The sequence below is a fragment of the Eurytemora carolleeae genome, unplaced genomic scaffold (assembly GCF_000591075.1).
Source record: "Eurytemora carolleeae unplaced genomic scaffold, Eaff_2.0 scaffold4, whole genome shotgun sequence".
NCBI classification, from domain to species: Eukaryota; Metazoa; Arthropoda; class Copepoda; order Calanoida; family Temoridae; genus Eurytemora; species Eurytemora carolleeae.
The window spans coordinates 677,198-702,207 of NW_019396191.1; the positions used below are offsets into that span (position 1 = coordinate 677,198).

General features: G+C 31.4%; 1 protein-coding gene across 1 annotated transcript; it reads right to left on the reverse strand.

Annotated features, from left to right (window-relative positions):
* Positions 1 to 501: 501 nt before the first annotated feature.
* On the reverse strand, positions 502 to 24,797 carry LOC111697739 (latrophilin-like protein 1). The gene is made up of 37 exons (XM_023467843.1): positions 24,674 to 24,797; positions 23,006 to 23,088; positions 21,522 to 21,567; positions 21,124 to 21,152; positions 20,905 to 21,040; positions 20,423 to 20,515; positions 19,629 to 19,676; positions 19,210 to 19,242; positions 18,505 to 18,572; positions 18,024 to 18,140; positions 17,611 to 17,673; positions 17,142 to 17,248; positions 16,830 to 16,906; positions 15,699 to 15,751; positions 14,520 to 14,897; positions 13,966 to 14,046; positions 13,630 to 13,748; positions 13,023 to 13,061; positions 12,793 to 12,859; positions 12,283 to 12,447; positions 11,654 to 11,728; positions 11,436 to 11,502; positions 11,116 to 11,336; positions 10,889 to 10,932; positions 10,747 to 10,807; positions 9,966 to 10,058; positions 9,743 to 9,786; positions 9,084 to 9,145; positions 8,885 to 8,949; positions 8,718 to 8,831; positions 5,296 to 5,377; positions 4,390 to 4,445; positions 4,213 to 4,271; positions 2,878 to 3,014; positions 2,294 to 2,399; positions 1,640 to 1,719; positions 502 to 691 (listed from the first exon to the last, which is right to left on the reverse strand). The coding sequence occupies exons 1-37, from the start codon at positions 24,763 to 24,765 to the stop codon at positions 583 to 585; spliced, it is 3,369 nt and encodes a 1,122-aa protein (XP_023323611.1). The 5' UTR covers positions 24,766 to 24,797; the 3' UTR covers positions 502 to 582.
* Positions 24,798 to 25,010: the final 213 nt, after the last annotated feature.

Below are 25,010 nucleotides of genomic sequence, written 5' to 3' on the forward strand. Positions count from 1 at the left end.
CTTTGAACTCGTCAGATTTAGAGAGTTTTTGGTCGTCTTCACATTCTCATCTTTAGTGGTTAATCCTGTATAGCTAATGTGGGAGAGAAATTGGTCGCAGTACGTGTATAAAGTCTATTCTAGGTTGGAGAGGCTGAATTGTACAGTGTACAATGTATCATTTACGCCCTCGGGTTTATCATTGAATCCCTCGGGGGTTTAAATTTCCATTGATTCTAATTTGTCTGAGAGTAAATGACATTCCTTTTTAACGAGGGGATTTAATGATAAACCCAAGGGCTTGCGGATTTTGCGGATTTTTTTTTGCCTTTGTAGATTTTCAAAGTATCTTTTAATGAAAATATCTCGGCGGGATTAAATGAAAATTGTTGCATACCAAAAAACCAGCTTTTTATAAAGGAATGTATATTTCATACTGAACAAAAGTATTTACCGAAGGGAAAATAAACTATATTACATGATAAAATAGATGAAGAAGAAATTATTAAGAAAGAAAATAAATATTATAAATATTATATTTGTTTATTTGATTAAAAATACTTAATTTGGTCATTTTCTCTACACAACGGTATCATTACTATTTCAGGAGTCCTTCCCTTTCCTGTGCACAGTGGTATTCATGCTCATCGCTGAATTTAAGCTTTTAGAATATCCATATAATCTATTTTTTCTCAGCATTTCTTGCATTTTCCTAAAGAAAGAAAATTTGGATTGGGTACTAGATAATACTAAAATATTGCAAAGTTTAAAAAAAAAACTTTAGCAGAATACTGTTTTAAAATGTTGGAGGTTTTATCAAAAGTTTTTAAAAAACGTAAAGAATATGTTTTATAAAGATTTTAGGGTAAAAGAAAACTTGGAGTTGGGCCAATATATGTTTTTTATCCATGGTTGGGCTAGCATATGATTGGCCAATAGATAATTATTATTTATCCATGGTTGGGCTAGCATATGATTGGGCCAATAGATAATTATTATTTATCCATGGTTGGGCTAGCATATGATTGGGCCAATAGATAATTATTATTTATCCATGGTGGGGCTAGCATATGATTGGGCCAATAGATAATTATTTATCCATGGTTGGGCTAGCATATGATTGGGCCAATAGATAATTATTATTTATCCATGGTGGGGCTAGCATATGATTGGGCCAATAGATAATTATTTATCCATGGTTGGGCTAGCACAGATTGGGCCAATAGATAATTATTTATCCATGGTTGGGCCTAGCATATGATTGCGCCAATAGATAATTATTTATCCATGGTTGGGCTAGCATATGAGTGGGCCAATAGATAGTTATTTATCCATGGTTGGGCTAGCATATGATTGGGCCAATAGATAATTATTTATCCATGGTTGGGCCTTCGTATAGATTGGGCCAATAGATAATTATTTATCTTTGGTTGGGCTAGCATATGATTGGGCCAATAGATAATTATTTATCCATGATTGGGCCTAGCATATGATTGGGCCAATAGATAATTATTTATCCATGGTTGGGCCTTCGTATAGATTGAGCCAATAGATAACTATTTATCTATGGTTGGGCCTACCATATAGATTGGGCCAATAGATAATTATTTATCCATGGTTGGGTCTAGTATATAATTAAAAAGTGAATTAAATAAATAACCTTCTACAGAGAAAGCATGTGTAGAGAAAAATATAGAATCCACTGAAGGAATTGAGTAGAAGGAACACCCATTGTTGAGGCTAAAACAAAAAAAAATGTTTTCAATTAGTTTTTTTATTTAATTTTAATCATACAAATAGTAATGAACTATTGATGATACCCAGTTTGTACTGTGTAATGATGAGTCCTACAAGAAAGCCAGAACACAGGATGGTATTGTGTATTGTGTACTATACCTCTGAGTATGGAATGAGCTCTATATGAAAGCCAGTACACATGGATGGTACTGTGTACTGTGTACTATACCTTTGAGTATGGGATGAGTTCTATAAGAAAGCCAGTACATTTGGATGGTACTGTGTACTGTGTACTATACCTCTGAGTATGGGATGAGCTCTACAAGAAAGCCAGTACACATGGATGGTACTGTGTACTGTGTACTATATCTCTGAGTATGGGGTGAGTTATATAAGAAAGCCAGTACATTTGGATGGTACTGTGTACTGTGTACTATACCTCTGAGTATGGGATGAGTCCTATAAGAAAGCCGGTACACAGGAGGGTACTGTGTACTTTGTACTAAACCCCTGAGTATGGGATGAGTCCTACAAGAAAGCCGGTACACATGATGATACTGTGTACCGTGTACTATACCTCTGAGTATGGGATGAGTCCTACAAGAAAGCCAGAACACAGGATAATACAGAGGATGAGAATATTTCTCATTGAGGAGAGAAGAGACATTTCCTTTGACTGTTTCCTTTAAATCATATATTTAATTATAATTTTTTTTCATAAAAACCTGACAGTTGAGAGACAATTTTAAAATTAAACAATTAAAAATTCTATCGGATGTTCCTGTCTCGAGAAATTGATATAAAGCTGTGTCAAAATTATACCAAAACGTATATATTTAAGATTTTGCATAAGATTTGTAGTATTAAACAGATCATATTCTATAAATACGAAACAAATCACAAAACGAACATATCCAAGAGAGGAACCTGAGAAACTCAGGTTTGCTCCAATTATTATTTGAATTTAATAATTTTTTCATTTTAAATAGATGTTTTTTATAATATTACTTTAAAACTGTTCCCGTAACATTTACCTATTTCTTTTTTATTACAAATACTGAGATTTAGGTTTTATTTGATTCTCAGAGGTAAATCCCATTTCAAAATTGTCAAGACGACATTTTGTAAATTCTTTCGATGTTTCCGAATTTCTGGGTTTACCTAAAGATAGCAGATTGATAGGCTACCGCCACCGCCTTCATGATAACAAAAAGATTGAAGATGAGTATCAGGGAGATCAAGGAGATGAAGATCCAGATGTAGTCGGAGTTCAACCAGCACACACCGGTCACCTCACCCTAGGTATACAGGGTTTCCCATGAAATATGGGAATTGAGAGAAGTATTAAATATCGTCTTTGATATCCGACAGTTGATAACTATCATAAAGTGCATCAAAAAGAGATTGAATGGCAATCTAATGAGCTTTTTTAAAATGTGGTCTGATCTACCTTCTTTGTATCTTTAAACTAAACATTTAAACAGTATTTGTTGATTTTCAATAACCATGAATCTGACAAATATTCTAATATCTCAGTTTTGAAGGTAAAAAAAAGTAAACTACTTTTAGGAAATCCTGAGACTAGTAGTTTTCAATGTTAAATGTTTTAATCGTTATAATACAAAATTATGTTTATGAAATAATCCGGAATGGAACAAAGACGATATAGAAGCATTTAATTCCCATGTTTATTGGGACACCCTGTATACTCGATCATTTTGAACAAGAAGTACAGATTAAAAGTGAGTTTTAACTTTTTGTTGGAACATATCTATATATAAATTTGGCTTGTCTGTCTGTTTGTTTGTTTGTTTGTTTGTCTGTTTGTATCCAATAAACGTCAAAACGGCAGAACCGATCGGGCCCACATTTTTTGTGGGACATCTAGGGACCCTAGGGAAGGTTTATGAATGATCAAAATTTCAAATATTTATCTCCATCACAATTTGATCTTCATTAAATTTTTGAAAATTTTGAAAATCCACGAAATTTTTTGTGAAAATCCGCGAATTATTTTTGTTTTGTTTTACGATCTACACAAAGAGAACATGTTCACAATTAATTTAGAAGATGGGCGCGAAGCGCTCTCTAAGGCTAGTATTTTAATATTTAAATAGAAAAGCTTACTTTTGACGGATTTTGTATAAGAGATCAAAATATGAAAAAAATTGAAAATAGGAGTCACTAAACTAGGTTGGTTTACGTGAGATAGAGTGCTTTGAGAGGTTTAAAGAAATAAAAGATGTAGAATCTACAACACGGTGAACGAATGATAAAACAATGTTCTCGAAGGCACTCAATACTAGTACTTAGATAGAAAAATAAGAATATCATCTTAATTAGATAGAGGTTTAAAAGACGCACCGTTCACTTGAAATATTCAACTAGAAAAATAAGGATATCTCTGTCGTTCTTTATTATTAGACACAGGTAATTGAAAAATACAATTTTGTGAATTGGACGAAATTACGTGAACAATCTCATTTATCTTTATACCTCATGGTGTCCAATTTCCTCATCCTCTTCCGCTTCCTGTCTTATGAACATTTTACTTTCTATCATAAAAAAAATTTTGATTTTTTTTCAGCAAAGAGTTTGATACTTAATAATAATAATAATAATAATAATAATAATAATAATAATAATAATAATAATAGTAATAGTAATCTACACCTGTAAAATTTGAAATCATAAACAGAACAGAACTTAATGCCAAAGGAACAGCATAGCTTAATAAGTTAAAATCAAATGAATTCAATTGTTTTTAATTTCTTATTTTCTAATTCTTGTATTTTTAAAGGTTATAACTGTAAACCTTTGTATTTTAAATCTTGACTATTTAATCTTGCATACTTAATTTTTTTTTTGAATATAAAATATGCATATTCAGCCTAGACATTAGATGTTAAGATAAGAAAAGAAGAACTTTAGACATGAAATTATTTTCCTTATAGTAAACGATATTTCTGCGAAATGATATTTATGAGGACTTCATAAAAAGAAATTATACGCATAAAGAAAAACAAATTACACCGAAAACTCCAATGACAAAATTGTGTTGGGACATTTCATATAAGGATATTTCATATAAGGATATTTCATATAAGGATATTTCATGTAAGGATATTTCATATAAGGATATTTCATATAAGGATATTTCATATAAGGATATTTCATATAAGGATATTTCATATAAGGATATTTCATAGACATGGAATTTCTTACACCTAGTACATTTCATAGAATAGTACATTTCATGAACAGGACCTTTACATAAGGCTTTTCAAAAAAAACTTTTATAGATAGGTAAATGATTTCCCTTTTCAAAATTATTTATCTTTAACATATTAGATACTGTAATTTTTACGCGATAAGAAACATATTTTTTGTCTTTATTTATAAAATGTCTTTATCTATAAAATGTCAAATCTATGGAACGTCTATAAAATGATTTTGTTAAGATAAAAGTCCATCTATGCAATGTCTGTCTATATCCACGTATTTTACAGAATCAATTCTACACAATGCACTTAATTGTTTATGATTATGATTTGTAAATTATTATTTCTTAAAATTTACCTCATGCATAGGATAATTTTGTTAATGTGCTTGGTTTCAAACGGAAATGATATTTGGCGGTATAAAATGAATCCCTCTAATCCTGAATTTAAAAAAATGATTTTACGTATTGTCATAGTGATTTAGAGAGAGGTATATCAGATTTAGAGAGAGGTACGTATATCAGATTTACAGCGTTACCCTTTAAACTTTTATCTGATCAATAATGAGTTTGAAAAAATTTTTCTCTATTGTTTCTGATGTAGAAATCCGTTATTTTATACAGAAATCACAATTGAAAATTTTTCCTTTTTTTCAAAGAAAAGTATGGCTGTCTCATTCATACTTGAAAAGAAAAAGTTTTTAAGGGTACCGTTGTGAATCAGGCATGATACATGATAGAGAGCTACTGTAACATTTAATCCTTTGATATCGTTACAATCCCAGACATAAATCCTAGGGAAATCAAGATCAATCCTTGTCCCTCATCTTGAGGGTTAATACAAGACTTCACTTTCATTCCCAGTACCAATTCATAATTTACCCAAACCTCTCATCTTGTGTATAATATCTATCTCTCAAGATCTTGAATAAGTGGGTTTATCAATCTTCATTTTATTGGTACAAATATATCTGTTAATATCTATTTATATTAAACCATATTCCATATATCTGTAGAGTCCCTCAGCGGTAAAGCAAGTCTCCACTAGCTCTTAAACAGGAAGAGTCCCTCAGCGGTAAATCAAGTCTCCACTAACTCCTATATAGGAAGAGTACCTCAGCGGTAAAGCAAGTCTCCACTAGCTCTTATGTAGGAAGAGTCTCTCAGCGGTAAAGCAAGTCTCCACTAACTCTTATATAGGAAGAGTCTCTCAGCAGTACAGCAAGAAAATGTATTAGAACAATTGCTAAAGCTAGATATAATGCTCATTCTGAACCTCTATATTATGAATTAAAGATACTCCCCTTCACGGACCTTATTCTTCATCAAAAACTTTCGTTCATGCATTCCATAGCTTTTAGTTACGCCCTTCCTTCTTTCTATATGGATCCAGTGTTCCCCAGGAATTCAGATATTGAGATGCACCAATACCCCTTAAGAAATCGAGATCAATTTTTTGTTCCTAGATGTAAAAATTTATTTATAAATAGATTTCCCTTGTATTCTTTCACTTCCTGTTGGAATGAACTTGACCCAGATTTGTCTTGTATTGCTAGCAAAAATGAATTTAAATATAAACTTAAGCAACATTTTCTGGATAGATTATCGAACTTTGAATGCAATCGGCTATTTTGCTATACCTGTTCAACTCTAGTTTCCTAGATTAAATTGGGGTTTCCATGGTCTTCAATATGATCTGTTCATATTTTTTAATACTTGATACATATAATGAATATCATATATATGTATCCTTGTCTGAAGAAATATTCAGCTTATTCTTGATCTTGATTAGAATAACATGTAGTAATAATATTTCTTGACCAAGAACAATCTTCTACATTATTGAGCCTAAAACTTTTTTTATTTGTGACTGTAAAGATTGACGCCATGTTTCCGCCTCCTGTTCTCCAACCGCCACCGCCGCTACTCTTCGCCATTTTTGTGCTCCATAAAGGCACATTGCAAAATGTTTGAATCTAATCATTATTTTTCTGAACCAGGGGAGCTCGTGTGAAAACAGCCTGAGCTATCTTGTAGCTCCCCGGCCACAAAATATATATATATGTAATTGTATAGTCATTTTTATTAATATGAATATTGTTAACTTGTGGCCTAATAAATGATTTGATTTGATTTGATTTGATTTGAAGTCTCCACTAACTCCTATATAGGAAGAGTCCCACAGTAGTTCATGTGAGCCTCTGTTCCCTGCTGGGCTAGATGTGGTCTCAGCTAATCCTTCTATAGATAATGTAACTGGTGATCTCCTGATCAATCCTAGCTATCTATCAATCTGCTACAGACCTATGATCTTCTCCTGTGATACTTATAGCTGGTAATTTATGATCATCCTAGTTCTCTGTCAATCTGCTGTAGATCTATGATTTCATACTTGCAGTTCTCCTGTGGTTCATATAGCTTGTGATCTTTGTGATCCATCCTAGCTCTTTATCAATCTGCTCTGGATCTCTAGTCTCCACAGTATCTGCAACTTCCCCAGTATCTGCAGTATCCTCCATATCTGCAGTGTCCACAATATCTGCAGTATCCTCAATATCCGCAATATCTCCTTTATCTGTAGGATGCTCTGCATCTCGGTTGATCTCCCATCTAATTGATATCTAATTGATAGGCCCTCATGATCTCCTTTCACCTGGATTCATTGGCCTGTATTATCTTCTGAGTCCCCAGTGTTTCTAACCATAGAAACACCTGGAATATTAGAGGGTGTAGGGAGTTGAACCAGCTGTATAGAGGTGGAACTACATTACTCTGATTCTATTATCCATTCTATAGTTCCAGCAATCCTCGGAGTCTCCAGTGTTTCTAACAATAGAAACACCTGGGATATTAGAGTGTGTAGGTAGTTGAACTAGCTGTGTTGAGGTGGAACCACATCTCTCTGATTCTCTTGTCTGTTCTACAGCTCCAGTGATCCTCTGAGTCTCCAGTGTTTTTAACCATAGAAACACCAGGAATATTAGAGTGTGTACATAGTTGAACTAGCTGTGTTGAGGTGGAACCATATATCTCTGATTCTATTGTAAACCTTAGATATCTATCTCATCAATGGTTTATTCCTCTGATCTGTTGTAACCTGAGATATCTTTCTCATCAATGGTTTATTGTACTCCTGAAGATATGATCATGTAAGATGTAATCATGTAAGTCCACATGATGTAAGCCTTCTGAGAGCTGTCCATGAAGTGCCCGTCCCCTAGCCTTTGGTTGAACAAACAGAGCTTGGCTCATACGTCTGTTCGGTTCAAAGGTCTAGGGTGCACTCTTGAATCCTAATAAATTCGTACTTTAAATATTACACTACTTCAAATTAATTAACGTCCACACTCTTCAGTCTTTTTGGTTAATTATATTAACATACAAATATTTCATTAAAAATATCTAAATTTGTTAAATTTTAAGAAAACTATATTCTAACTTGACATTTATTTTTACAGATATGTTGATTAATTTTCAAGGAATTGTCTCCGCCACTAAGTCAAATTTTACTTCCCTACGTTTGCAACTTCAACTGTTCACACTTAGATCATCTGATCCCTCAGAGCCCGAATTTAAAGAATTTGAGCCGCGGCTTAAATATGATTGGTTCACTTAAAATTGTATTCAATGTTTTAAGATTTAAGCCGGCGTTCAATTAAAACCAGTTTTTGGGGGATTTGAGTTCGGAATAATTTGAAATAACTCAGGTTTATGACATTGAGTTGCAAAGATATAGGAATTTGAGAGGCAAAGACTTAATTTCTTTCCCAATGTTATCTACCTGACCAAGTGAAGAAAAGTGACCAAAAGAGTAAAGTAAGTGCCCCAAAGGATTCACAAACAGTGTTGGACACAACAGAGGCCATGGGCACCAGCACAAGAAAGGAAAATTGACCTTTTAAAAAAAATTTAAAATTATGTAAGCTAAAAAAAGATTTTTTTTTTTACCGAGCAGAAGCCAAACATTTCTTTGAAATTCAGCAAATCGTTTATCTGTCCATTTCGCAGTCTTACTAAAACAAATTTTATCATTAACTTCAAAGCAAGTGTTGGAGGAGGGGGGGGGGTATCTCAGGTTCTGAAAGTAACTGATTCCACCTTCCCCCAGGTAAAATTGAACCTTTTTTGCGAGAAAAAATAACCTTACTTGACAAGCAGAAGAAGAATCTCTGTGAGAACAATACTAATAATAGACACAGATAATCCAACCTGGGAACACAAACATCCATTAGAACCAGAACCAAAACTAACCAACAAAACGGAACGAATAGACAAAATGGACTGTTCCAGAAAAAAACGAAGGATGAAAAAATTATTGTTTTTTTTATAAACAAACGAAAAACAATAATGATTTAAAATCGTTTAAAAAACTTGCAAAAACAATACGAACGAATTTTCCAAAAGATTTAGAAAAAGACGATTGTTTTTTTACTACGCAAAAGATTTTTTTGATCAAACTTTTTAAAAAACGAAAGTTTTTTACTAAACAAGCAAGTTTTTAAAGATTTTGAAAAACGATCGGTTTTTACTAAACAAACGGTTTTTTGGATCAAACTTTTTAAAAAACGAAAGTTTTTTACTAAACAAATAATTTTATTGAACGAGCGATTTTACTGAATGAACGATTTTACTGAACATTCATTCAGTAAGAAAACGAACAGAATAGATGAAAAATTAATGATATAAGATTGAACAAAATCAATTTTTTTTATTTATTTTATTTTTATTTATAAAAAAACCGGACGAAATGGGTCCTTTAGTAACGATAAACGAACTAATTAAAAACGGAAACATCTCCATCTCTACCTGGGATGCAGTTGTAAAATCATAATGACTTACTCGCCCTTTTCCTGAATTAGCAAAATTATAAATGAGAAATAGCTAACCCTCGTTTAGGGTTAACAAAATTTCTTGACGTTTGACACAAAAAACTGATTTAGCTAAATCTAAACTTTTTAAAAAATTCAAATGCTTAAAATTTGTGTTTGAAAAGATGAAATAAAAACTAGGATCAAATGTACATGGTCACCTGAATAATCCATGAAAATTCCAAAGTGAGTGAGATGATAGCAATCACAAACAATAACACCACTTTTGGATAGTTTCAAATTCAGAGAGCATCCTATTATTATTTATTATTATCAAATTAAAAATTATTCCAATGGCTGTGATTGCCTGGGCTGGGGATGTAAAAAGTAAACAGTCCTATTTTATCAATGTTTTTGTCATGTTGTCATATAATTCTTTAAAAACTATTTATAAAACTGTTATTTTGGTTCGCAGTGTTATAAAGGTTTTGGACAGAAATGTTCTCAAGCCTTTTCAGATTTAATTTTATCAAGAGCTTTAGCAAGGGACAAAATATAATCTAAAAAGGTAAGAACCTTCGAGATATAGAGAAAATTTAAATCCAAAAACTTTATAGCACGTCATGTCAAATTTATAGTGTTTTAGGTAATTTTATGTACTTGTCTTATTGAAACAAAGTAGAAGTCAAAAAATAAAGTTGATTTCAACTTAATTGCCATATTGTACAGCTAATTTAACATTGTAGCACTATGATTTCTTTATAGCATGTTCATTATGAAATTCATGATGAAGTGAGGAAGAATCATAAAATAAATAATAGTTTCATAAAATGATTCCCCAAGTAGCAAAAAACTGTAATGAAAAATATCTAATGGAAAAATATTGCTTAGACAAAAATTTAACTCTTAAGATGTAAAAATTGTTGAAGCTACTTTAACATTCACTTAAAAAGTTAAATTATTTTAAAATAATCTAAAATAGTTTTTGTTTTAAATTCCCACCATGTTGAGACCAGTTCTTTGAATCAAAATCCCAGAAGCCACAAACAGCATCTTGTCCTGCCTGCAGTAAAGGAAATAAGTTTTAAAAATTATAATGACAATTAAATTGGACTTTCTTCTTATTTCTGACTTTATTCTATACCTTTTCATCAATATTATAGAAGAATATTTGCACCGGTTCATTTCCTTAATACAATAAAATAATAAAATATAAAAAATGCAATTTACAAAATGTTAATGTATTTGATATTTAAAAATGTAAAGAATTTGAAATATTTCAATATGAATTTTGAATTTTAAACAAAAATAAAATTGAAAAGCAAAATCTTAAAAATATATATTTTGACTGTGTAAAAAAGAAAAATGTACCTTGGGTCTGATTTATCACTATTTTTTCTGTATCATTATTTATAGTTAGTCCAATAATATTATTAAAGAGGTGGTTTGTAGACTCATGTCCAATTTGTTCAGGAAACATGGCAGTCTCATTATTCTGAATGTCCAGGTAATTTACTGACACCACATGGTAGCAGTCAGCTGTTAATTCAGCTGAAACAGCTGATGGCAGACATATTGTAGAGTTCGGCATTCTGTGCATCAAATTTGATATAACTTTTTGTTTGGTTTCTTTCTACACATTTTCTGTTCTTAAAAATTTGATGTAAAAAAGTGTTATGTCAATTATTTTCCTGTAGCAATCGTTGACATGTTTAGTTGTATTTAGCATAAGTTTAATCTTCTCCAACTCATGATACTCTATATATTTATGAATTAAAAAAAAAAATATTTTTAAATCAGTCTAAACATTTGTATTGATATTTACTTCAGTTTTGTTGACCAACTGGTTATTTTTTTTTTGGATTTCTCTGCAATGCTTGAAGAATGAATAAAAAAATTCATTAATTTCCTTGTGAGAAAATCTGGCATTCATTAGCTGATAATGTATCCAAAAATTGATATCCTCCAGATTGTACTGCCAAAACTAGAAAAAAAACAATTTATTACAAATTAACCGGTCTTAGCTTATAGATATGGCTGAGTTAGCAAGCACTAGACAGCCTTTCAATTATTAGTTTAAACACTTATGTTTTTCAGTGTTTAGGTGCATGCAAATTGCCCATAAATCCAGATTCAAGTCAATCTATCATTTTTTATAATAAACCAGTAAATCTTTGTACCATTGGACAAATGTGTGTGGCTTCAGATCTTATTCTTTAAAAGTGTGTACTTTAGATTATGCAACATTTTTCAATCTGGCAGAATATAAAGGCATCATACAAAGAAAACTTTATCCATTAATGGTCGCTAGACAGGTAATTTTTATTTAATTTTATTCATTAATTTCTATAAACTTTCAAAACTAACTTAAAACAAAATATTAAGAATTATGATATTTATCCCTACATTACATACAAAAATTATTTGAAAATACTTGTTGTAAAAAGATTTTTTAAAAGACATTTTTTAAAGAAATATAAATTAATGAAATCATATTCAAATATATTTCAATCAAACTTATTTTATTTTATTTATTACCTATATTTGATGATGCCTGGTATCTGACAGAATCATTTGAAATCTCCTTCCATGGGAGAGAATCCATCATGAGCACATTGCTAATGTTCAGAAGGTTTTCTAAGAAATTATCTTCTTTATCACCCAACTTTGTTTCATTTCCATGCCTGATTATCAGCTCAGATACTAAACATATTAAAAATACTCACATATTCCATTCAGGAATATATATATCCCAACCAGAACAATTCTCACATATTTCAGTCAAGAAAATATATACCCCAATCAGAATAATACTCACATATTCCAGTCAAGAAAATATATACCCCAATCAAAATAATACTCACATATTCCATTCAGGAAAATATATATCCCAACCAGAATAATACTCACATATTCCGTTCAGGAAAATATATATCCCAACCAGAATAATACTCACATATTCCAGTCAAGAAAATATATATCCCAATCAGAAAAATACTCACATATTTCAGTCAGGAAAATAAATACCCCAATCAGAGCAATACTCACATATTTCAGTCAGAAAAATAAGGTCGCCTCCTAATGCTTCTCCATCATAGATTTTTTCCATTATTTTCTTTATTTACAAATGAAAATTGAGCAATAAAATTTTCTTCCAAGGGGGAAAAGTCCAAGTAAAATAGGAAAAATTAAAAACCCAATTACATTATTACATTCAAACAAAAATTACTAAATGATGCAGCAACATCTTTTCTGTTAATTTTATTTTCATCGAATTCCTCAGAAATGTTTACAGCAGTCTCAGATCCACCATCTAGCTAAATAATAATTGGATTTATTTGTTTAATATCCGGTTTTTTCAATATAAAATACAAAACTTTCTGAACTTTGTTTTAACCTAGATTAAACATAAAACTATTTAAAAGAAACTTCAATAGAAAATTAAAAAAGATTTTAATTAAACCAAATTTATCCAAAAGTTTGACTTAGTGCTGTGCAGTCATATGTGAACATTTATACCAGTACTTGGTCCTTAATATCATTTATCCAGGGACTAGAACAGTACCTGGTCCTGTATATCATCTATCCAGGGACTAGAACAGTACCTGGTCCTGTATATCATCTATCCAGGGACTAGAACAGTACCTGGTCCTGTATATCATCTATCCAGGGACTAGAACAGTACCTGTTCCTGTACATCATCTATCCAGGGACTAGAACAGTACCTGGTCCTGTATATCATCTATCCAGGGACTAGAACAGTACCTGGTCCTGTATATCATCTATCCAGGGACTAGAACAGTACCTGGTCCTGTATATCCTCTATCCAGGGACTAGAACAGTACCTGGTCCTGTATATCATCTATCCAGGGACTAGAACAGTACCTGGTCCTGTATATCATCTATCCAGGGACTAGAACAAGATGATCGATCAGGTTGTTCAGTCTGGAATTCTCCAGTGGATCCGTTACAAAACCAATATGCTGTTCCAGACTCAAAATCATCTAAGACAAAACATAGTTATATCTCAACCTTATAATACCGAGAAAAGAAAAGAACTAAAAATTATGATAAATACATTTTGAAATTCAATTAAAAGTAAAAAGATTTGTTAAAAAACAGTAGAATTTGACTTTTAATTGGCAAATTATTCCTTATACACTTTAGAAACTCCAAAAATGATTTTATATTAAAATCTTTACAAAATTTTCCTCTGGTTACCTTCGGAACAAGCCATGTAAGCATTTTTATTATATTCTGCTGTCCAAGCTATCCCTCTTTTATCTGTACCAGTGCATATCCCTTAACAAAACCAGTATCAATCTGATACTTAAACCAAATAAATCCCAGTCTTGCATTTACTCAAGAGGAACTTCTTAAAACTATAATTTAGGTTAAAGGGTATTTATTATGAGGAATTTTCGATATTTGGAATATAACAATACTAGGCTTATAGTGTGCTTATTTCAATTGTTAACATTTGCATTTTGTTTACATTGTTAAAAAAAAATAAAAAAACGTTTGCATATTAAAAAAAAATCATAGATTTTCAAAATTTAATCAAAATCGAATATTGCTGGAGGCAAATTTTCAAAATTTTGATTATCTATAAACCTTCCTGGGACGTGTGAACTCCCGCACAAAATTTAGGCCATATTGGTTTAGTCGTTTTGACGCTTAATTGAATACAAATGAACAAACAAACAGACAGAACAGCAAAGTATATATGACAGGTTTCCTCCTTAATTTTGATTAATTTAGCAAAAGTCAATTACCAGGTTGTATATCTTCTGCAGTTGTTGTTGAAGTTGAGTTTGTTGTTGTTGTTGTTGTTGTTGTTGTTGTGACTACTGTGGCTGCTGTTGTTGTGACTGCTGTTGTTGTGGCTGCTGTTGTTGTGGCTACTGTTGTTGTGGCTGCTGTTGTTGTGGCTGCTGTTGTTGTGGCTGCTGTTGTTGTGGCTGCTGTTGTTGTTGCTGCTGTGGATGTGTCTGCTGTTGTTGTGGCTGTTATTGTTGTGACTACTGTTGTTGTGGCTGCTGTTGTTGTGGCTGTTGTTGCTGTTGTTGTTGTAGTTGTTATTGTTGTTGTTGTTATATCTTCTACGGTTGTTGTCCGTTCTATTGGTGTTGTTGTTGAATTGGTTGAAAGCTCTTAAAATAATGTATAGGCAAGAATTATTTAGGAATTCTAAAGAAAATAAAAAAATAGCATTTAATTTCATTCTTGAAGTTTTATTCAATATTTTTTGGATTTGACATATATTTAGATAGATATATGTTTATCATTAGCGGAATTGCATGGCGTTGCCCATAAAATTAAAAAAAATATAATTTAAAAAGAAATTTTGAAGAAAACAAAATTTTAGAATTTTTTAGCCTTTGTTACTCTAAAAAAAATTCAGCCCATTCGGTTCAGCCGTTTGACCGGCTATAGGGAACATATATACGAATGTCTTTTTTTATTTTATAGATTAAAGTTCACAAGTTTTCAGACAAAACGATGATAATAAACACAATACAATTTTTACATCTATTTATGTCATTGTAATGGGTATTATTAAGTGGGAAAAAGTTTTTGACGGGATTTTTATTTTTTCTAGTTTGTTTAAGATCAAAATGAAAGTAATTTCACCCCGAAGAGCAAAAACTTTTTCGCACGCATGATACCCATTTCAATAACATACATATTTTTATTCATTTTTACTCAAATTATTGAATAGCAGGTCTATAAAGTTACTTAATCACCCTGTTGTAGGGTGATTAAGTAACATTATCACCCAACAATGAGACAAATTAGGTATGAAATTTGAAATTTGAATAGCAGGGTGAAAACGTTAATTTTATTAATTTCACTTTATTACCCTACAACGGGAAATATTAGATGTGATAAATTCCATCAAAATTGAATAAAATATTTTTCCAAAACTGTTTTTTTAAATATCTAATTTTTACCTTGACAATTTGTAAAGAAAGATATTGGAACAGGAACTACTGTGTGTTTACCTCTTTAAAAATGTGCATTTGACATAGAATTCAAGATAAAGTAAAAACCTAACGAACACGATACTCGCTTTAAACTCTCAGTTTCTGACACCTGTATTCTTGTAACGGGATGTCGATGACCTTTGATATGCTTACAATGTTACAATAGTTAAAGAACAGGGTGAGTCAAAAAAGTGTGATTTGCGGCCCCTAGTGCAAAATTGTACCTTTTTTGTGCAACTCTCCTGTAAAGTGTTTTTTTATGTTTTTAAAATATATTTTAATATTTTTTTGGTACTCCAATGGCCCAAAAAAACTTTTTTCTCTCAAAATCAAAAGTTCAGAAAAGCAAAAGTGTGTATATAAATTATTTCTATCGAAATCTAAAAGTTTAAAAAGATTGAATCACAGAATCACAGAAAATTCGCAAAATTGTAATAAGCAAATTCGCAATTTTTATTTCTGGTCTAATTTTTAGGGAAAAGTTATTTAAATTCTCTAGTTCCTTTCTTCTTAGTACATTCTAAAGTATTAAATATATGCTGTTCAGCTGAAACCTTAAGAACCATTGAAAAACAATTTTTCCGTAAAAATTAGACCAGAACTGAAAATTGATAATTTTCATCTTTTTATACTGGTTTTAAGTTTACATCTATATAGAGCTTCAACAAATCCTGAGGCCGAATTTAAGATATTTGAATCGTGTCGTTGAACCGCCAATTCAACGGTTCAAATTGCACGTTGGCTCAAATCTCGAAACAATGATTAAAATTTCTTTTTGAACCATCCATGTTACCCATAAAGGATGAGGGTTTAATGCCGACCAAACATCTATGAAATAAACCAATTAAAAGATCGATGTAGATATTTTGTACTAAAAAAGTCTTTAAATCATCTGCTAAAGGAGTTGGCACCAAAAAAGCAAGTTTCTAGTTGCAGGAATCCAAAACTGTGCGTAAAAAGTCTGCATCAATTCTAATCATATCAAACAGGTTTCAAAAGTTCCCAAATCTCATTTCAAGATATTTGCATTTTTTAAAGCAAAAAAAAATATTTTTTCAGGGTTAGAAATGTAAAAATGTTGAATGCACTTGTATTTCCCTTGCAATTTTCATGGGCGGGTATTCTGTCCAGCTGTTTCCATATTGCCAATTAAATAATCGAACTCCAGTAGAAAACTAGAATAAAAATCAAAAAAGGAGATTAATTAAAGCGCGCATAAAACTATGGAATAGTCAAACTCAAATATCAACAATTATAAAATGTAGATAGACCAATTTCTATTAATAAACCATGATTTTCAAGCTAATTCTGGTAAAACTATTTCCTTTATACATAAAAAAATAAAAGATTGCTCAAAAGTCATCTTCCAACTTTATAGTTTACATCAACATGTTCCACAATATACATTACCTCAGGACCGAAGATGAATGGAAAATCGTCCACTGTCGTCATGACAGCCCTGTTCAGACTATATTCGAAATCAGCCACACTAAACCATACACAGCTACTTACATTACCTAACCATGGGTTTCATTTCAGTCAAGTTGGTCCAGCCGTTAGGCTAGCATATAGCTCACATATAAATACTGATCATAATAGATTAATCTCTGTTTGTCTGTCTTCTTGTATGTCTTATCATAACTCTGGAACCGACCGTTTTGCCTCAAATTTATATTGGGAAACTCTACAGAACCACGGGATGTTTGCCTGAAGTTTTCCCTGTAAAAGTCAACTTACTCAACTCAGAATTTTAAAAGAAGTCAAGAATTATCTCATTAGAATCTGAGACAAAGGTGTCCAGGGTTTCATGAGTTTTAATCGGACCTAGAGGTTACTATTTATATAAAGAATAAACTGATTTATTATTAATACAAATTACCTTTAAAACACTCTTCTACATAGAACACCTTAACAATATTATCAGTTTGAGCAGGAGACCGACCTATAACAAATTAAGAGATTATATTTATTTTTATTACTCAGAAAGTCCTCCTTATAGTTCAAATGAGCACTGAAGGGCATTTATTTTAACTATATATGAAAGGTCAGTTTTACTCACGATTTAAGGCAACTGAATTGATCTATGCCTAGATAGTACTTAAATCATATAATTTTTTGGCATTTGAATATCTTAAACAAGAACATCATAACGTGTACAAGAACCTTGTAACATATACTGGCTCCATGAGTATCATGAATCAACTAGTACAAGAACCACATATTACTTCCTGTAACGTATACTGGTTCCATGAGTATCATGAGTAAACTAGTACAAGAACCACATATTCCTACCTGTAAGAAGTATACTGGTTCCATGAGTATTATGAGTAAAACTCGTACATGAAGTTCCATCTACCTTTCCTAGTTCAATATCTGGTTCTTTCCAACTATACTCCAAACCATTACCGCCTAAATTGTGAAATATGAAGACGACATTTAACACTTTAACCTAGAGGCTGGGCGCTAAATCAGCTGGGGACGTGTTTAACAACTAATAATATGCATATTTTAACTTCTATATTTCAATTGGACATTTAAAAATGTAGGTTTAAAGTCTGTAGCTAAAATAACAAGAAGGTTAATTATGGGCTATTCTGTGTTGTTATTTTTTTACACTGTGCGTTTTTTCGACCAATCTGTTCACCCTGCTTAGGTTTAAGAAAGGTGATATGTGTTTGATGTTTTTATAAAGAAAATAGTCTTACAAGTAACTTGTTGATTCAGAATTGGGTCCCTTTATTTTAAAAAACCTTTTTTTTAATTTGTTTCTCACCTGGACAAGTAAAATCATTTTGATCTTTACAATAGAATCTTGTTTTTGTATAATAGTTGTTAGACCACCTAAAACATGACACAAATTTGATTTTTTGCAAAAAATATGATTTGAAGATATTAACTATAGCCGAGCTGTTTTTCCAGGAATTATTAGAAATAATATTTTGTAAATAACAAATTATAAAAATCATAAAAATTTGAATCTTATCAAGTTGGGTCTAAAAATTATAAATATAGAAAGTAGTTTGTACACAATAACTTACATGATATCAGTTTTAATCATTTATGTTTTTTTGACGCGGGACTCCTTTGCTTTTAAAGAAAGATGAGATAACATTAAATCCATAATTTGGTCATAAAGCATACAAAGCTCAATACATTTTACATGCAAAGACATTGAGAATTTGCTTCAAACTCGAGCTGTCTGTGGTCTAAAACTTTGATATTTTAAACTTAGATTATTTGTTCAACATAATTCCTAGTTTGAAATATCCAATGTACGACATGAAAAAATAAATAATTATACAAACAAAGATTGTGGCAAAGTCTTAATTCCTTTATCGAGTTTTAAAGAAAATCTACGAATTTCGTCACAAAAGTTTGGTCGATTCAGTTTTAGATTTATGACTTTAACATTTATATCTGATGGGACTGCATGATTTGGAGAAATTATAGATTGGTATAAAAAAGTCAAACTTCTTACCCAATTAATCCACCCATGCTCACAATTTGGTCACTAAATAGTCAATTATTATTGATTATTTATTTATCTAAGAATGGATAAAAAGGTAACTTATTATTTATTTATTACTAGTGCCCGGCGTTGCCCGTGGTTTTCTTTTTAATTTTTAAGAAAAACATTCGATTTAATAATCGTTTGGTAACTGACTGATTGATAAAAAATGCGAACTATCATTAACAGTTTTAGATTGTTTCCTTTAAAAGAAAAAACCACAGATTTTTATTTCTCTGACTGGTCCAGTTTTTTCGTTCATTGTTCGTTAATTTTTCGGAACAAAACAAATGTTCAAGAAAAATTCCGTTCGTTTAGAAAGACGATGTCCATCTCTATTGACTTCTATGACTGAAATTACAAATCTATTTCTCGAGAAAAAAAACTACCTGCCGCCCAAATTAAGCTTTACTGAACAATATTCTGCTGCATCATCACTAAACAACAAAATCCAGTTAAAATATCTTTCAAAATAAGGCAGAAATAACAAAAAAGGGCAGGAATGAAATTAAGTAATAAATGTTAGATAACAACAAAATATTTAAGAATAAAAAATGTAGCCTGTACTGTACTGTACTGTACTGTACTGTACTGTACTGTACTGTAATGTATTGTACTGTTGCCTTTATGCATTCTTTTACTTTGGCAAAGTCCGATTAACAAAGGTAATGTTAAAAGCATTGTCTGATAAGAAATGAATGAAATATTTTTTTTTATTGTTTGTGGTTTCTCTACACTGTATAAAGATGATTTGTTGTTGGAATTAATATTAGAGGAACAATGGAGACAACTTTGCTAATTGAACAATTTTTAACCTAGAAAAACAACAATATCATCCACTCTTTTGATCAGATAAAGGTTTCAAGGGTATCGTTGAGAATTAGGAAATGCCATCTTTGCAAGGAGGGTCATTTGGAATTGCATTCTGTAGTCTCTTCATAAATATATTTTTTCAAGTTACAACATAAATAACAGAGAAAGGGAAAGGTATGATAACATCAAAAAATAATGAAAAATCCTTTATTTATAGACTGGCACATCCATAATCTCAAAAGTACTGGAATGAATGATAAATTCATGATTTCTTTTTTCAGAGTGTTTTTTTTTCAATTAAGGTTTCTCTAAAAAAGGAGAATGTTTAGATGGTTATGAATCTGCTTTAAAAAAAGTTTACAGTTCTTACAATGTTGTATTAGTTCTGTCCCAGTACTGTTGATAAACAAAAAATTCTCTCTGAATCCTGGGGATATTACCCAGAAACCATAGCTTCAGGTCCCTACAATAAAAACATTAAAATGTGACAATTTTAAAAATGTGCATGGACTAATGAAACATATTTTCTTGTATTTTAAAAAAAATCATGCTTAAAATACCCGAGAAAATATAATGCAAAGTGGATTTTTTTGGATTCACACTAAAAAATGCTACAATCTTATAATCCCTATATTATTGCAACCTGACGTTTTTATATCTTAAGCTTTGAATTCAGCTAGATTAAACAGTTAATGTTTAGAATATTAAAGCTTACATCATTAGATTGTAAAGATATAAGGATCAGAAAATTATTCTTGAACACAAGTTACTAATGTCCAAAAATATTCCAATTCTTAGATAAAAAAATTAAATCTAATCTGTTCAAAAAATAACATTTGATTATTCACACACCCCGGTGCTGTCCAAGAGAATAAATTTCCATATTTTGAATCGTCCGGGAATCCTGAATGCAAATTCCATTGTACTTCGCCTTTGGTGAGTGAATAGCAGTTCCTTTTCGAAGTGGCACACAGAATCAACATCTCAGCTATATTAACAAAACATTATTTTGTAAATCTAAAAAAATATATTTGAAAAAAATAAAATTAAATAAGATTTTTTTTAGCTTACCATTCTCAAGGTATACTGCTGCAGCATATCTAATTTTAGAAAGGATAATACCATATTTTTTTTTGTAGACATCTTAGTAAAGATTGGCTAGATAATATATACTTGATCCTAATCTTATATATTTACTTCAATACTGTATTCTTAGAATTGTGACGATACAACATGGAGGGGGGGGGGGGTTAGTAATTTATTTAAAGATATCGGAGAGATATCCTTTTGTTTGTTTATTGATATTAAAATCTGTACTTTCTTGTTTTTATATTTTATTAACCAAGAATTGTATTGAATCATTACAATTACAATCATTACTGACAAAAAAAATTTTCTAAGGTTTTGTATGTCTTTTAAGGATTGTTCATATCCTAAAAGGTTTGAAAATATATTTCTTATTATCCTACTCCATGCTAGGGTGTCGAGGAAGTAAAATATCAGTTACACAGGAATCTAAAAGACAACTTCTTGTCAACATAAAAATACTTGTTTGAGTTTAATTCAATTTCCTATGTTATCATTACATTTGCTATACACAGGGTTACAAAGATGGATTAAAAAGACAGCAATTAAAAAATGGTCAAAATTGGAAATTTCCGAAACACCTGGGAATTAGAGGAATTTCCCAAATACCTGGGAATCTTGTGAAATTCTCTGAGTATTTGGAAAATTTCTCTAATAGCAAGGTATTTGAGAAATTTCTTATAATTAAAAGATAAAACCCCCGATTCTTTCAGAAATCAGGGGAATCCCCAAATACCTGGGAATCTAGTGAATTCCCCAAATAATACCTCAAGTGCCTAGTTATTTGGGAAATTTCCAAAATTCCCAGAGGTCTGGGGAATTCCCCAAATATCCAGTCTTATAAGAAAGTTCCAAAATCTTAAAAATATACTACCCTCAAATTTGGAAAATTTCCAATTGATGGTGTTTTTTATTATAAAGATTTATTCACACACAAAGATATAAAGACATATATAAATGGTGTAGTTTAAATTTGTTTAAATAAAAATACAGGTTTCCAAAAGAAAAGAGAAAAATATGCAAAATTATGCACAAATTGACAACATTGATCATTACTCATTACATAACATATTTATCATTTCTGTTATCACGGAATCATTGAATCCTTCAACATATAAATTGTGCATTCTTGTATTTAAAAGTTCTTGTAATTATAGTAAGTGTCTCAAATCCCTGGTTATTTGGGAAATTTCCTAAATTCCAAGAGGTTTGAGAAATTCCCCAAATATCCAGTCTTATGAGAAATTTTCAAAAACATAAAAACATACCACCCTCAAATTCCAAAAGGAACTTGGGAAATTTCGGAAATTCCCCAAATACCTGGGAATCTTAAAAATTTCCCATATGCCTGGGAATCTGAGGAATTCCCAAATACCTGAGAATCTGGGAAATTTCCCAAATACAATGGAATCTGGAAAACTCCCGAAAGACCTGGGAATCTGGGAAATTTTCATTTTTTTTTTGTTTATTTTTTAAATACAGAAAATTTCTCAAATGCCTAGCTATTAGGGGAATTCCCCAAATATTCAGCAATTTGAGAAATTTCCAAAATCTTATAATATACCACCCTAAAATTCCTAAAGGAATTTGGGAAATTTCGGGAATTCCAAATGCCGGGGAATCTGGGAAATTTCCCACATGCCTGGGGAATTTGGGGAATCCCAAAATTACTTTTTTCTTCAAAAGTATATTTTCTGTCGGGTCATGCAACAAATATTGTGAACTTGTGAAGGTTCTAATATTTAAAACACTATATTTTGTAAAAGGAGATATTCAATGATTTCAAAACTTTTTGAGAAGGACAAAGACGACATTAATTTCACAGTGTTGTGGATCTCACAGTAAAAATAACATTAAAAAAGTTTACCTGAAGGCCATGGTGAATATATTTCAGGTATCTCAAGATGAGCTCCTTTATTATTCACTCCTCCGAGAATCACAGCAACTTCCCTATAGTGCACGTGCAGAGGTATTACATACCGGTATTAAGATCTGTAGCTTAAATAACAAAAGTTTAGAGGATCTCTTACCCCTAAACAAGCTGGGGAAGGGGGGGTGGCGTTTGGCGCACCCCCTGTAGTTTTTTTTGTCCTAGCACTCTCATTTTTGACACTATCCCCGTGACATTTTTTGACTTTTAATGAATAGTAATTTAAAGGATTTTTTTTCTAACATTTTTTTATTTTTTTTTATTCATGGGTAGGGTACAGCCTACAGGGCGGGAAAAAAAGTCTGTTCTCTGAAAAAAAAATCTAAAATAGCCCATAACTTTTTTGTGACTAAAGCTACAGATCTTAAAACTATATTTTTAAAAAGCCCTTGAAAAATGCATGTAGAAACATGTGTCACACTTTGATATTTGTTTAAAACAAAACTAAAATATTTTTTTTCACTTGTTTGACCCTTTTTTAGGCCTTTTTTTCAACCCTTCAAAACACCCAAACTATTAAAGTTATCGGTCTAATGAGCTGGCCTTGAAAAATTGGTCTATGAACATGCACGTCAACCCTATACTTATTCTCTAAGGCTTTTTTCTAAGCCTTAGAGAATAGGTATTGGCGCCCCCCCCCCAGGCTTTATAGGGTACTTGAAAACCAGGATACGCTGGGGGGCGGGGTCAATTTGACCCCCACCACCCTCCCTCTAAATTTCATGTTTGATGTCCAATTGTGACAAATGATACATGCAGTAAAAATGTTTGTGCAAAAAAATGATAAAATATGATAGTTGTAAGCAAATGATTTACCCCCCCCCCCCCCCCCAGGAATAGGGTTAAATTTGTTTTTACCGGCCGGCCTTTTTTACCGCCCTGCATTCTACCCTATGCATTACAAAAATTGCAAAAAAATCCTTTAAATACTATTCCTTAATTCTTTCATGGGGGGGGAGGGTTTCCAGCCCCCCCCCCTGTGGTTTTTTCTAAAGAACTTTCAACTGGCTGACATTAAAAAAGTAAAGAAGTTTTATTCTTCACTTTTTTAACTTCATAGTTGTGAACAAATTTTGCAAAAAAATATATTTTATTCATATGGTAGGGTGGAGAACAGTCAAACGCCGGGTCGCTGTTTCAAGAATATCAGAAATGGTTAATATTATTTTATTAATTAAGCTACAGGAGAGGGATGGGTGGCTGCTCCCATGGTTTTGGAGTGCTCCTAGGATATTGAAGTTGCTCCCAGGGTTTTGGAGTAAGATGTGAAAATTTATCCGACCTGTATGAAAAGTAGAGCCCCCCCTTTCTTCAATTTTCGGGTTTAAAGAACTTTTTCTCTCTTGTAAATTTAATAATTTCATAATTTATAGTTTCGCTCTAAAATAGATAGTTTATTTTTACAGCAAGGAATTGACAGAATTTTCTCTTTATAAATATAATTGAGTCCTTGAAAATTTGTTTAAAAATAGTATTATTCCTCTAAAGGACATTTTCAAAATTGTATTATTAGATATTTGAATTTGTACACCCAATATGGCTCCTTATGAAAGTCCCTGATTTATTATTGATTGTCATCTTTGTATGAAATTTAGGAAAATTAACCTTGCTTGAAGTCCGAGAAATCTAAAGAAGAAAATTACGAAAGTATACATTTTCTTTGTTTTCATTTTCCTGCAACTTAAACATGTATTCATGTTTTTTTATTGGTTTGAAATGATTTAACTTGTTATCTCTAGAGCAGTGTTTTCTTGACTAATTATGCCAGGGTTGTAAACTTGTAAAACAATAATTCAAATTCGTCAAGTCTTAATCATGCTTTTTAAAATGATTTAATGACTTGTGAACAAACACGATTTATACAACGTCAATGAGACAAATTATACCTTGAAAAACGCCTTCAAGTGACTTTCAAGTTACCCTTCATTTGTAAAAAATTTTA

What these genes read in the sequence shown, in the direction of transcription:
- LOC111697739 (XM_023467843.1), bottom strand. Translation starts at nt 24,765, where the DNA reads ATGAATACATGTTTAAGTTGCAGGAAAATGAAAACAAAGAAAATGTAT. An exon ending in AGCAGTATACCTTGAGAATG is followed by an intron (nt 21,041 to 21,123) that starts GTAAGCTAAAAA and finishes TTGTTAATATAG; the next exon opens with CTGAGATGTTGATTCTGTGT. An exon ending in AGGAAATTGGACACCATGAG is followed by an intron (nt 3,015 to 4,212) that starts GTATAAAGATAA and finishes CTGTATACCTAG; the next exon opens with GGTGAGGTGACCGGTGTGTG.